This window comes from Desmodus rotundus, chromosome 3 (assembly GCF_022682495.2).
Source record: "Desmodus rotundus isolate HL8 chromosome 3, HLdesRot8A.1, whole genome shotgun sequence".
Taxonomy (NCBI): domain Eukaryota; kingdom Metazoa; phylum Chordata; class Mammalia; order Chiroptera; family Phyllostomidae; genus Desmodus; species Desmodus rotundus.
In genome coordinates, this window is record NC_071389.1 from 104280397 (window position 1) to 104295627 (window position 15231).

Consider the following 15231-nt stretch of genomic DNA (forward strand, 5'->3'; position numbering starts at 1 on the left):
CATGCTGATTGATACCTGTATCATCAGTCACACATCTCTCAGGCAACAAACAGAGGAGATCCAGTTTTTGAACAAATTCCTCCCCAAACAGGCTTTTGGAACAAATTGAGTTAAAGAACTGAGGTTCTACTGTACATTAAAATTTTTTCTTCATGTAGCTGAACTTCATTAAAGCACAGCTTGTTGTTGCAAAGATCCAGACACAAACAAGGAAAACAGTGTCTCCTAAAATCGTTTTCAGTCAAAGATGGCAGCAGAACCCACTTTTCTCCCCCACTTAAATACATCCCCTGCAAGGACGTTTTGTATGGAATTGCAACCAAGACAAAGGAGATGGATGTTAGTCTACAGTGGTGATTTTCAACCTTTGTCATCTCATACCACACATAAACTAATTACTAAAAATTCTGTGGCCCACCAAAAATATACTTTTTGCTGATATGACAAAAAATAGGTATAATTTTGATTTATTCATACCTAATAGCTCTTGTTGTGTTGGCTGTTGTCACTTTTTTAAATTGACAATCTAAGGAAAAGAGGTCAGTGTCCCAACTAAATTGTAAGGTACTGCATGTTTTAAAAATTCTTGAGGCACACTGCTTTAAAATTGCTGATCTAGAGCAATACAGATAGGAGGAGACTACAGGTGACACTGAGAAGTAGCAGCAGAGTGAGGGGACAAGCTGAAGTCCATCCCCTTCACAGTTCCACAGGGAAGGATCCCTTCATAAGCCCACTGTCACCTAAGGCATTTTATAAGTTTCAAGTTGGGTATGAAAATGACCATTTATGCGAACTTGACGTGGAGGCACTGGGCTAGACTAGATATCAGAGGACCTGTGTGGACAATGCTGAACAAAGGAATACATTTCTGGGCACCTGTGGGGCACCTCTCTGAAAGTGGCACTGGGACATCATTAGGATGGATGAACTGGGCCTAAGGCGTCAGTGAACTTAGGCCTGTACCCAGCATCTTCATAGCCTCGGGGATGAGAACTGAGCCTCTTCTTCCACACTGCTCCAGACAACTGAACAGCAACTTCAAGAGCAAATATTCAAAGGATGTTAATTAGAAGAGGCATGATACAATACATGAAATTCTATGTGGGCCTTTCAATTACTCTGCAGAAAGAGCTGTGTCATGGGCGGAGCTGTTGAACATCTCATGGCCTCAGTGTGCCAGTCTGTGCAATATAGTCTTACCACACAGATGTCACTCACAGATTCAGTGAGCTCATCGTAGGCAGATGGCAACGGTTAAGTAGCAGATCTGCAGCTAGCAATGAGCTCAGAACACCCAGCACCAAATGCCCCTTTAATTCCACAGTCAGGTGAGTGAAAGAGGTGAGAGGGCCCTGCTTGCCACAGTGGGTCCCCACCTCCAGGGACCCCTGCTGCTACCAGGGTAACACTGAAGTTTTGCACAGGTAAAGAAAATGTAAGCATGTGCACATACAGAAAAGTATTCTGTAACATTTTAGTGCTCCTAACTTTTGGTCTGGTCCCAGGGCAAAGCTGAGAAAATATTCTGATTGGCTTCATATCAGCTCAAAATTTACCTAATTTACTCTTTTCATTAACCTGTCAAGGTGGGGACTGCAAACTAATTGGATGAACTGGGAGGTGGTTCACGTATTTTGCAATATAAATGTAAAGATTTGACCTCAACTTCTGCAGAGTAAATGCAAGGCCCCCATAGAATTTAATATTGCATGTATTTGTAGACATGTGTGTAAAGAGAAAACATGGGAGGGTTTCCTCCACTGACATTTATTGTGAAAGCACATAAGAGGATGAAAACTTTACTACCCTATTTTCAAAAACCACCACCAGCTTGAGAAATTATTTGCACTGAGACACCAAGAGGACCAACATACCTAGTTGTAACAGTGGCCAATGATCAATGCATGACTATAAAATACTGAGTCATCTAAAGAAGCAAAAAATGGCATTTCATTTATACATTATTATTACCAAAAATGTACAGATTGGTAACAGTTAATAGAATAAAAAAGTTATATTTATATTAATCATCACCCTTCCCCAAACACTATTTGCCATCAAAGAAGACCTAAAAACATTGATTCTTCCCCATATGAATGATAATCTAACAAAACAAAAGAGGGACATTCTCATGGTTGCATTAAAATTATTGGATCATAAGTATTTCCATTATTTAGTGACAAATGTTAACTACCTCTTAGGACTAGAGTTAATTTTCCCACTAATGTTCCCAATTTCATGCACAAAAATAAATATTAGACTTTTAATCACAAGAGAAACATCAATGTTTCCTCAAAGGCACTATTTACTATATGTAGTTACTGAAGTTTATAATTTTAAAGTCAATAAAATTGGAAGAAATTAAATATATTGAGTGTTTTTGTTTCTATGCTTGCTACTTAAATTTTATACATACTAGTATTCTCTCCCTTCTTCTTGGCGTGATCACGTTTATAGTTATCTACCAAGAAAGGCTCAAGGACTGGGAACCAGGAAACGGTTCTGCTCTTTATATTTTGGACTGTGATACTCTGACCTTGGACAAGGTACTTCTCTACTAAATGAAGAACTCTATTGCTTAGGGTAGGCCATGCTCTTGGGGGGAACCATGGCCTGGTGAAAGGGGAACACTGGGTAATAAATTACTTTATGTAAATCTTTGGCATACATTATTGCAATGTTTTGGCAACAGATTCACTATCTCAATTATGTTTCGATAACGCTGGTATCAAAAACATCCAATATGAAGCACACTCCAGCTGACTAGTAGAAGATGTCACAGGGCCAAAAAATGACTGAAATTTAGAAACAGATAAATCAATATGAAAATAGTTGAGCTGTCTGCTGTGAAATTAGTGACGCAATATCAAAGTACTTTGCTCAGCCCAGAGGAAAACTAATAGAAACTGGACAAGTAAATCCTGTAAACCAGGATGAACCACAGCTGAAGCCAGATAATTACTGCTGGGACTGAGAAGAGGTGAACTAAGGAATAAAGATACACAGAACATCTCTTCATTTGGAACTGATGCTTTAAAAAAAAAGTGTCTACTTCACTGAGCATCACTGATTAGACCTTCCAAGTCTTCAAAATGACCATGTGTTCATGGTCTGTGTGCTTCAGTCCCTCTGATTTCCGCCTTTAGAGTCAGTGGCCTGAGCCCCACGACAGGGAAGCAGACACACACGTACATCACGTCCACCCACAGGCCCAGTTTTCACACAGTCAAACATGTAACTGTGAAGGGGCAAGTATATTTTGGAGGATAGAGGAAGTCTTGCAAGGCATGTTTTTAGAAAGGGTGGGGAACTCACCACCCTACTTTGACCAGACAGGCAGGGCTTTGTGTAGTTGGGTGGGGCCGTTAGAAGCTGTCTGAATGGTGGCAGGGAGCAGCTGCGCTGGCCGGTGGTCAGAGCAATGCCAAAAGCATGGCTCGGCTTAGGAGCCAGAGTGAGAATAATGATTTCTGCAGACAGTCAGGGTGGGTGAGGTTCCTCTGAGAAGCCCAGGGAAATGGAGGTGCAAGGCATACTCTGACACTGCAGGGTTAGCTGTGGAGAAACGCAAGCTCACGGTCAGCCCCTACTCTACCAGGCACTGGCCAGTGTCCACTTGTGTGTTTGAGCAATTCCCTTCTCATTTATAAGGTGTACATGATACTATTCTCTCTGTTGTCTATAGAAAGTAGTTTGATCATCTCAAAGGAGAGTCTGTAGATGAGAGAGCTCTTATTCCCAGGGTGCTAGAGTTAGGATGCTCACGGCTCCAACACAGTGAGGAACAAACAATAAGGGCTGCAGCCCACATCAGCCCTTTACTGTTAAAGAGACCCCCTGCCACCTTCCCACCCACTGAATATAGCCCGCTGGACTTTTAGTTTTTGACTCAGGGACATACCCAGTTGTCCTGCTTTTTCAGTGGCCATTTCCAAACTCCAGGAATCTGCTGGTAGTTTGCTTGGGTCTTATCCAAATGCCACCTCAACCTCTCTGAATAAATACAGGATGGGAGGCAACTGCAGTCTGCCCACTGCTCCACCCCACTTCAAGACTGATTTTGCTCTTTTTGCTTTTCAAGAGAATTTTCCCTTTTTTATCCTTTAATTTTTTAAAAAAATTCACTCCATCTATGAATTCTTATATCCTTATCTTTGTATATCACTTTACATATAATTTAATTTTTTTTGTTCATTAGAAGGGTAACAGAAGAGTAAGGAAAAGAAAGAGGGATGGAGGGCATTTCTGACTGTAAGAACTGTCCTGGGAAGAAGACTCCCTCTGGATTAAATAGCCACACTCTCTTCTCTGGGCTCATCTTCACTCCTACATATAAGGAAATTGAACTTTATGGGGGTCCAACAGCTAGGACATGGTAAAATAATGACAATAACAGTAATGAGGATAATTGCTTGTTGTGTGATAGAGCCAAGATTGGAACTCAGCTGTGATGCTGGGCCAGTGACGTCCCACAAAAATGTCATGCGAGACACATATGTAATTTAAACATTTTTAGTACTGACATTATAATAATTAAAAACAAAGGTGAAATTAAATTGAACATATTTTATTTAACTCAATGTACCCCAAGTAGTATCATTTCAACATGTGATAAATATAAAATTATCAGTTGCGTGTTTAATATTATTTTGTTGCACTAACTGTTTGAAACCTGGTGTGTATTTCATAGCACATCTTACTGTGGACTGGCCACATTCCATGTGTTCCGGAGTGGTCAGTGGCTGGTGGCTCTCACACTGGACAGTGCAGCTCTCGGACGTTCTGAAATGTTTTTGTGTCATGGACTCCTCTGGCATCAAAGCCCATGGGGTCCTACTCAGAATGTGTTTACACAAAATATGACAAAATATGTGGGATTCCAGGAATCCCACAAAGGAAACCAGTTACTTTGAAATACAATTATTAAATTATTCTAAAATCTACCAAAGTGTGGTATTGTACATATGCATTTCTTTGATTACAAATTAAGTAGCATAACCCAGAACATGCCTAATATGTATAATAATTTTAAAATAATGAACATAAACAATATTTAAATCTACCTTAAGCAACTGTAACATGATGAAAATATCTGTGATTTTAATTGATAGCCAGGTCACAGGTACTGCTAATGCTATGCTTGTTGCCTATATTCGCAACTGAAGAAACTACTAAATTTTGGTTGAAGGTTAATAAAAAGTAAAACGTAATTTTTTCCCATCTCAGCCTATGTATGCCCTCAGTCCTACCCAGGGACCTGCTTCAGAGCGTGGGCTCTAACCACTCACCTCTACTGCTCCCCAGTGCCATTCCTTCTAGGAGAGCTCACTTTCAGGTAATTCTTGACAACGGTCATGCTTGCTGCATATTTGAGAAGCTTCTCAGGCTTTTCTCCCAGTTCTCTCGGTTCTACTTCTTCCTCTCTTCTCTTCTGTCACTGTCACTTGCTCTTTTTGTCATCACCACTCTAGTCTTACTATCCTGCTGATGAAACACTCATAACACTGAAAGAAGAGAGCCATTCAATAAATGAAAGTAACATGTACCACAGCACTTCTCCTAGAAATGGTAGGTATAACACTCACAAAAAGTATAAAGCACCAGCTAATTACATCCTCACAGTGTCAGGTACATGCAATATAATTCACATTTGCATGTGAGCTAAGTTCCCTATGGCTGAGAATATGACATACGGAAGTCATCTTCACAAGTTAAGTAAGTTCCCCCCAAACTTACATGTATTGATAAATTGATAAATGATATCTTAAATTCTTTGACTATCCAAATGAAAGGAGATATATTATTATATACACATAGAATAGTACTGTGATCTTCACAACCATTTTTTTATTTTTAAAATTTTATTTATTAAAAATCATATTTTAGAATGTGTAATATGAAAAAATGTTCACTATAATTTTTTTAAAAGCAGGATATGAGTGTATAAAGTTTGATTCTAATGTTGAAAATACATATTACTTCTTTTTTTGACCTTTCTTATTTTTTCCAAATAAATTTTTAATTGTATTTTTTGCCATTACCATCGTGGAACTAATTTAGTGTGTTAAAACCAGCATAATTTTAAAAATAAAATAGGACAGGAAGGAGCACGTCAGAGTGCATTGTATGGTAGTAAGGGTAAGCACAATTTCATGAAATTTCTGTTTTATATATTTAAATATGTATGATACATATGTTGTACATATACCTACATATGTGAACACTGTGGTAATGGGAAACATGTATATATTTATTGTGAGTCATGGTAAAAACTGTTTAGAAAAAAAGTTTGAAAATCTTATACTGTGCTGTAGGAATGGAAAATGCGTCAGGTGCTGTGGAAAAGTTTGGTGGGTCCTCAAAAAGTTAAACAGAGAATTACCATATGATCCCACAATTCCACCCTTGGTGTGTACCCCAAAGAATTGAAAACAAGGACTCAAAGAACTACATGTACACCCATGTACACAACAGCTCTAGTCACAATAGCTGAAAGATGGAAACATGCCAAATGTCCAGCACTGGATGATTATGTGAGCAGACTGCGGTCTATCCATGCAATGGAATATTATTCAGCCACCAGAAAGGAATGCAAGCAACTCAGAAGGTAAAAGCAAGCTATGTGGTTGGGCCTTGAAAACATGATGCCAAGTGGAAGAAGCCAGATACAAAATGTCATATATGACATGATCCCATTGATAAGCAATAGCCAAACTAGGTAAATCCATAGAGAGGATTCAGATTGGCTCTTGTCAGGGGGTCTGGGAGGGGAAATGGGGAGAATCTGCTTGATGGTTAAAGGGTTTTACTCTAGAATGATGGAAATATTTTGGGACTAGATAGGGTGGTGGTTGCACAACCCTGTGATGTACTAAATGCCACTGCAGAATCACTTTAAAATGGTTAACTTTTTGTTTTGTGCATTTCACCTCCAGAAATTATTGAAAGAAAAATAAGTTTTAACACCTTCCCTCTAGAAGAGCCTTCACTGGGCTGCCCAGCCAAGTGCACTGTGCCCACTTGCAGTGCTGTCACATCGCCACCTACTGGTGAAGTGAAGGCATGTCCGGTTCCGGCTCAGGAGTGAGGATGTCTGCCTGCCTGCCAGGAGGGTCACCTTCACATCAGAAGTAGTTCAATGCTAAAGTCAAGCCCATGCACACCCTTAACTGGGGTGCCCCCTGTATGAGTGTCCGGGAGATGCACAGTGTTAACCTTCAACACTTCTGAGATTTAAGCAGGAAGAAGGATGTTTCCAGTGCTGGCTCTGAAATAAGTATGTCTCAAGAAATCACTGAATCTCTCTGGGATTTATCTGCCTATAAACTGGCACCAACATCTCCTACAGCAGGGTTACTGTAAGGGTTAATATTAAATAGCATAAGGAATGCACCGAATATAAGGAGATACTCCCAAATGTTAGTTCCAAGGGCCCCCCTGCTTCAAAATGTCGTTGGAAGAAAGAAAAGACTGAGAGTGCATGGAGCAAAGTGACAGGGGTCTGGAGTGCACAGCACTGGACGCAGTGCAGAAACTAAACATTGTACCGAGCGCAGTGGTGAAGCAGCAGGGCCCGATGAGAGCCCGTGTCTGAGAGGAATGGACCAGAGGAGGAAAGGAAAGACTGAGCAGACACCTTACTTCTGGCCACAAAGGTTCCCAACTGAGACGGGGAAGAGGCACACACAGCAAAAAAGTACATGAGGCAAAATATTTGTATATTTTTGAAACTAGGCTTGTATGAAGGAGTCCAATTTTGTAATACATTCTGTAAAAATAACATGGAAGGCAGAATGGATCATGATAGGCAGTTACACTAAACAACCAGATAACAGGCACAAAACCACGTGTTTTTCAAATTGTGAGGCCAAAGTGCAAGCAACTCAGAAGGTAAAAGCAAGAACAGAGTGAAGAGTCATAAAATTAACTAGAAATAAAATAGGGAGGAAAAATGATCAAAGTAAAATGCACTGCTCCCACGGCAGAATGTTTGGGATTTGTAGGGAATTATATAAAGTGGTGCAATTCAGCACCGGAGAACTCCAGAAAACAAAATCAAAACTTTCTCCTCATATACTTCTGGGAATGCTCACAGGATCAGTGGGGAGGGTGGTGAGGAGAAAAAACCCTGCAAGCAAGGATAGGGAGCCAGGCTCCCCCAGCCATCTCAGGGCAAGTGTGTGCCCCATGCTGTCACAGTCGCTTCATGCCTCTACTCTCCAGAGCCTCCACACTTCCCACCCATCAGGGGTGGCTTTGCCCCTAGATGACATCTGATGTAAATGCTTCCATTTTCCTGCCCCCAAATCCCAAGCTCCACCTTCCCACCCTAGAGGGTTAAGATGGAGGGAACACCACTTCTGGCCCTGTCTTGGCTTCCAGGCCTGGGACCACATGTCCTCGGTCTCTCGTACCTGAACCTTTTTCTTTCTATGAGATCTTTCCAGTCTTTGCAAAAACATATCTTGCATCTGAAGAGCAAACATTAAACAAAACAAAAAGCTTCCTCTTATCCCACATTTCCCTCCCATTTCCACCTTATCTTCCTTATGTCTCAATCATAGTTTAGTGTCTCAAAACAGCTGCGTTTATCCCTCACCTATTCAGTCCACATCCATCTTTTGTGGCCACGCTCCGGCTAAGGTGACCAACAGCCACCAGTGAGCCAGCAGGCCCTTAATCTTGAACTTAAATTTGATTTAAGTCAAGTTATTTGATGCAGGTGAATCCACGATCTCCTACTTGCCTGATATTCCAGGTATTGCCTGCGTGGCCCCTCCTACCTCTCCAGTCTCCCCTGGCCTTCTCTCTTCCCCAATTCTCTGGTCACCTTGCTTTCTTCCATCTCAGGGTGAAAAATGCTGCCACCTGCCTACAGGAAGTAAGGCAACCGTGGTTTTGCTTGTTAAAATCTCTGCCACCCAGGAGAGAGCTCCTGCAGTGATTAAACACAGGTATGAGGGACCTGAAAGGAATCAGAGTTCTTTTTTCAAATTTCACCTCCCTTCCCTACATTGGCTAAATCCTGTTTGCCTTTCCGTCGGTCTGAGCACTACTTCCTAGGAGAAGCCTTGCCTGGACATCCTGGCCTATGTCCAGGCCCACTGTTAAACATTTCTCACCCCCCCAACACTTGTTTTTCATAATCTACTGTTTATTTACATAACTTTCCACTTTCTTTACTAGCCCTTATCACAACTTGTACTTATGCATTTATGTATTTATTGTGTGACTTTTCCAATCTGCTTTTCCTCCTCTTCAGACTACCAATTCATACTAAGGCAGATTCCATAGTTGTCTTCTCCACTGGTTTACTCCTTTGTCCCAGGACCCGAGGTGGCAGAATAAGCATAGCACATAGTAGGCGCTTACTCAGTAATTACTGGAAGAAATTGACTGAGGGAGCCAACGTTCTGCCCGAGGCCAGGGAATCAGAGCACACAGTGACTTCACTCTGGCCACTTCAGCCTTTCATCTTCTCCACCCAGACAGGCTCGCAAGGTTTTGGGCTCTCTGATACTTGAACAAACTCCCATTTTGGCTGAGAGAAGCGTGAGGGAAAATAAGCCGGCAGAAAACAGGCTGGTTTTCACAGTGTTTGCTTCCTTATTTCCCAGACGCAATCTCCGACCAGGTCAGCTGTAGATGGGCTCTTTGCTAGAGGGTACAGGAGACCTAAGACCTTCAGAAGCCATGGTGTGGGATGTACAGAATGGGAGGCTTGGGGAAGGCGCTCTGAAGACCCAAAAGGCCAGTGGACCTGGCAGGGACAGGTCTCATAAGTCACTGAGCCAAACCATTTATTATACAGGTGAAAAGCTGAAGCCCAAGGTCTCCACTGGAGAGAAAACTGGATGGACAGAAGTCCCAATGGGTGTCTAACCAGGACTGACTTTTAATGTAAAAATTTTGACCCCTCTACTTTAAAACATTGCTGGGAAGAGGCTGTTGATTTGAAGGATGATAAGAGGGGACAGAGAAGTCCTTGCTGTACTTGGTCAGTTAGGCTGGGAGAAGTCAACTTTACAGAATCAACAACACCTAATGGAGCGATACACAACCCTCTGTCCTTATTACAATAAAATTTTATTAAAAAGAAAAACATGTCCTGCCTCAGTGCTTCAGTTGGTTGGAGCATGGTCCTGTACACCAAAAGGTTGTGGGTTTGATTCCCAGTTATGGCACATACCTATGTTGAGGGTTTGGTCCCTGGCTGGGGCACATAGGGGAGGCAACCAATCGATGTTTTTCTCTCACAATGATGTTTTTCTCTCTCCCTTCCTCTCTCTTTAAAATTAATGAACACATCCTTGGGGAAGGAAGGAAGGAAGGGAGGGAGGGAGGGAGGGAGGGAGGGAGGGGGAGAGAGGGGGGGAAGAAAAGAAAGAAAGAAAGAAAGAAAGAAAGAAAGAAAGAAAGAAAGAAAGAAAGCACTTTCTACCATTCCTAATCTCACTCACTCTTCAATTTATTTCCAATCCTATGCATTGGGAATGAATGTGCCTTGACCACCAACACCTAAATCTCATGGAACCTTCTTGTCCTCACTTTGCTTGGCTTCTTGGTGGCATGTGACACTGTTAGCCAAGTCTCTTTTGACACTTTCACTTTACTGGGCTTCTGTGGCATCAGCCTCCTCTGTTCTTCTCTAGAAGACCCATTTAGTCTCGTTGCCCTCAGGGGTCATCTTCTGTCCCTCTCTTAAATATAGAAATAACTCAGAATTCAATACTAGGCCCCTTTCCTTCTCATATACAAATATTGCCTAGGATATTTCATGTAAACCCTTAGCTTTAACTATTGTGTGACACTTCCTGAATTATTTTGTTACCTCAGGTCTTGCTGCTGAGGTCCACAGTCACAGGTACTTCTTCACATTTTATTGTCCATCTCCACCTGAAATTCAACAAGTCACTTCCTGTCCCTCCTTCCCATATTTCCACTCTCTCTCTCTCAAACATTTCTTGCATCTGTCTTTTCATCTTCATCCCATCACCACTATCTAAATTCAGAGACTTGTAATTCTTTGCCTGGCTCAATGCAACAGCCTTCTTCCTGGTCTCATGGCCCTCTCTGCTGCCGCCAGATTATTCAATGGTTCTGTTGCTTTAGGGATAAAGCCCAGTCTTTAGTTACCACACTACACCCTTTCCTACTTCTCCAATGTCATGCAGCCCTGTGCTCAGCCATAGGGAACAGTGTGAATGTCCCCACAACCTTGCACTGCCTGCAGTGTTATGCTCTGCCAGGCACATGCTGCTTTTCCTTCCTGTTCCCTACCTCTCACCCTCACTCATTCCCGAAAAGAACTGACTTTCCCAGGCCAAGCAAGATGCTCCTCATTTGAGCTCCAGGAGCACTATTTACACGGCCTTGTAATTATTCGTTAACACGCCTGCCTCCCTATGAAGCTGTGAGCTCCCAAAGGCAGTCAAGGCCGCACTCTCGTCTCTGAATTCCCAGCACCTTGTGTGGGGTCTAACAAATGCCAGCTGGAGTTTATGCTGGTGGGTGAGCCCATGTCATCCCTCCTTATACATTAAATCCACCAAATACAGTCCTTTGCTGTGCATCACCTGTGAAGTGATTTTCTGTGGAAATCAAGAAACATTAGGGAGAAGAACAATTAATTGTTTCATACAAACCAAAGACTAAACATCATGTGATAGTATGGAATAGCCTATTTTTGTGCAAGTGGCCAATCAGAGATATATAAATTCTAATTATTAATTTTAAGTCTTCTGCCATTACTTCAAAACTTCCTTAAAGGCCATAAGGTCAACCCTTAGAAACAAGAAGGCAGATACAAGATGAGACCCATGAAATTTTATAACACTCTGCAAATATTCATCAATGAATGACCAAACTAAATTTTACTGGGCAGACTTACTGAGCTCATCAATCACAGAAAAGGAGCTCAAAGCAAGAAATACCATCATGCCTCAACACACTTCTTTTCTAGGAAGGAGCTAATCATCGTCACATCACGGGAAGGTCTGCCATGTCTTTGATTTCACATATGGAGGAACTGAAGCAATTAAACAAAAACAGTCAAAGAATGAGCTCTTGTTTTTGCAAACTTTCCTCTCAGGACCACTGGAAGTTACGTTGTTGGCGCTTCCGAGTGTAGCTTTGAGGCAGTTACAATTTTATTCATTTGTTCTTCCTTTATCTCAGTGGCTGGGTGTCCCTGTTGGATGACCAGGCACAGCATCACTAGCACCACTCTGCTCCTGACACAGGTAACCTCTTAGAGCAAGACTCATGGAAACACTGAGAAGCATAAAAAACATTTGCCTTGTAAAAAACAACAACAAAAAAACTGGGAAAAATTTGCAACATTTCTTAGAAAACAGTGCCCACAAACAGGCTACTAGGAGGTCACCCTCACCCCAGGCTTTACTTATTAAATTGTCTGCCACCCAGGGGAGCGCTCCTGAAGTAGTTCAATATAGGTGTAGGGCACCTGTAAGGAATCAGAGTCCTCATTCAAATTTTAGATGACACCTGCCCTCACCCACCTCCCCTGCTTTACTTGGAGGAAGAAAATAACAGTATCTGCAAGGTTGCTCGCTAAGCACTGGTTGCAAAATAGACCACAGGAGCTCTTCTAATCAGGGAGATGACTAATTCTCACAACTCTCACACTGAAGCACAGTACATGCATGTCTCAACTGCTCTTCCAGCTTAATTAATTAAACATGGACACTCACACACACACGCGCATGCACCCTGGGGTTACCTCCTCAGCCAACTAAGGACACAGACTTAGAACAAAAATACTCTTTCCTCATGGACTTTTAGTTAACAAAAAACCACAGCAATAACAAAACAGGGCGGGTCTGCCTGAACTCCCTCTGCCCAGATGCCCCAACGTTTTGCTCCTCTCTTTCTTCAGGTCTCACTCGTCAGGAAGTTCTGCCCTGATGGTCAGAGGTAAGGTAAGGTTCATTCCCATGTCACTGTACCCCCTTTACTTGCTTCATTTTATTGAAGCATATCTTCCTTCTGAATAGTATATACTTACTCATTTGTAGTCTGCCTTCCACCCCCATGAGAACATAAGATCTGTGGGGGCAGGGATTATTTCTGTTTCATTTTTTGCTATAATTTTATTACCCAGAACAACACAGGCACGAGAGCGGTGTTCAAGGAATACTAAATAAAGGACTAAATGAAACGGAATTTTGTTGCAATTTAACTTAGTCTATGTCTGTCATATAATAGTCTATCACGTAATATGATGTGCCAAATTAGCAAGCGAACTAATGTCATATAATCTGTACGTTAACAAATCTGTACAACAGTGCCTCTCTGCTCACAGGCCTTGGCAAGCTATGGCCTACGCTAAATTAAAGGTCAGGTGAGACTGTCTCCAAAAATTACTTCATTCTCTCTAGTGGTCTCTGTGTGCTGCTGTGCATGTGAGGGCAACATCGCCTTGGGGCCCTTAGCCCTCTGATGGTCTAAGTTAATGTGCCTGTAGGATGATTTGCTTAATCCCTAGTTCTCTGAATTTGCTTGAACTCTCCATACCCCAGCTAGAAAAGTGACAGTTCCATGGGCCAGCAGCCAAGAGCTCCGGGGTACCTTTTATCCAAATGTTGAGTGTGATGGACAAACACAGGGACTGTTTGTGGGGGAGTCCAGGTGGAACCAGGGCAGCAAGTGTAGAACTGATTGTTAAAGCCCAAGACAAGAGGACAGAGGACACTGTGGAGCTGGTCTGGGGAAGCTCTGGCCTTAGACCCATGCTGCCCCAAGCTTCAGGTGTGGCCTTCATGGCAGGGCCCATTCAGTTAAAGGAGTGGTGAACTTCACCTTTGAGTCCCGAGACGGTAAAACACTGGCTTTCTGATTTGCAAATGGGTTCTTGCTGGTTAGATTGAAAACAACTTTATTTCCTCATGTTAGAGTGAAACACTTAAGTGGACTTGACCTTTTGAGAATCATCAGACAGACAGCTTGAAAGGCCTTCTGTGATAAATGTGGCACCAGGAGAAGGACATTTCAGACTCAGGCTAGTCATATAGAAAACTGAGCAGCGGGCAGCTTTAAACTTTTTAATATTTCTAACTAGAGTCCTCATTTCCAGATGATGGCTAGACCTTTGGCTACATGTAGCTCATGGATATTACTGTTAGTTTTATGATAACACTGGTACTGTTCTTATCTGTTAGATGTTTCGATTAATGATCTGGATGAAGACAGAGGTTATCATACTCACCACTTGGGAGAATGACCGGAAGGTGGAGGCAGCTGAACAGCGGCCAGACACACCCTCTCTGAGGATGTCATTAAGAAGTTTCTTGCAGAGGGCATACGATTAGGCTATTTCAGGCTCCTTTTTCTAAGCTGATATTTTGTCTGATTTAATCTGATTCTATTATTGATGAATAAAATATAGGCATTCCTCATGGTAAAGATTCCCATGTATATATCTGTCTTTACAAATGAACTCTAGTCAAGGTATCAGAACCATACACTTATATCTTGCATTTCTTTTTTTTAATTAATTAATTTATTTTTATTCAGTTACAATTGTCTGCATTTTCTCCCCATCCCTCCACCCCACCCCAGCCAGCCCCACCTCCCTCCTCCACCTCTACCCTCCCCCTTGATTTTGTCCTTGTGTCCTTTATAGTAGCTCCTATAGACCCCTCTCCCCACTATCCCCTCCCCACTCCCCTGTGGTTATTGTTACAATGTTGTTAATTTCAATGTCTCTGGTTATATTTTGCTTTTTTCTTTTGTTGATTATGTTCCAGTTAAAGGTGAGATCATATCTTGCATTTCTTCAAACTGAATTTATTAGCGACCCATTGAATTTCCCAACGCAAGAGAAAAAAAATAAATGTTAACTATGGTTTACTATTGTTTTCTTAAAGGCAGCTGTTTTCAGTTTTTTTAAAGACAGACATTCCTATTTTATATGTTTGTTTAACTTACAGAATGAACTCCAACAGCAGAAGACTATGGAGTCTTACTGTGTAATGCTGACTAATTAACAATATTAACAGTTATCATCTTCCTATGCTCCCGAGCAGTGGCAGGTGGTGACCTCTGGCTGTGCCTAATTCTGGCTGCCCCACGGCTGTGCATCTTCCAAGAAGCCAGCATCCTAAGAACAGAGTGAACAGGACTACACAAATTTCGCTGTTGTTCCAAAGGTGTTTTTGAACAGACTCTGCTCTAGCAGATGAGCCCATGTACTTTCAATCACAGCAA

At 41.9% G+C, this 15231-nt stretch overlaps 1 protein-coding gene across 5 annotated transcripts in view; it reads right to left on the bottom strand.

Moving 5' to 3' along the window:
• FRY (FRY microtubule binding protein) overlaps nt 1-15231 on the bottom strand; it is a 540327-nt gene that overhangs the window by 342051 nt on the left and 183045 nt on the right. The window contains exon 2 of one of the 5 annotated variants that reach the window (XM_053920707.2): nt 5292-5507. The exons of the other annotated variants lie outside the window; for them this stretch is intronic. Coding sequence (XP_053776682.1) covers nt 5292-5313 — 22 coding nt within the window. The 5' untranslated portion in view covers nt 5314-5507. The remainder of the gene's footprint in view (nt 1-5291; nt 5508-15231) is intronic. 5 annotated transcript variants of the gene reach the window in all.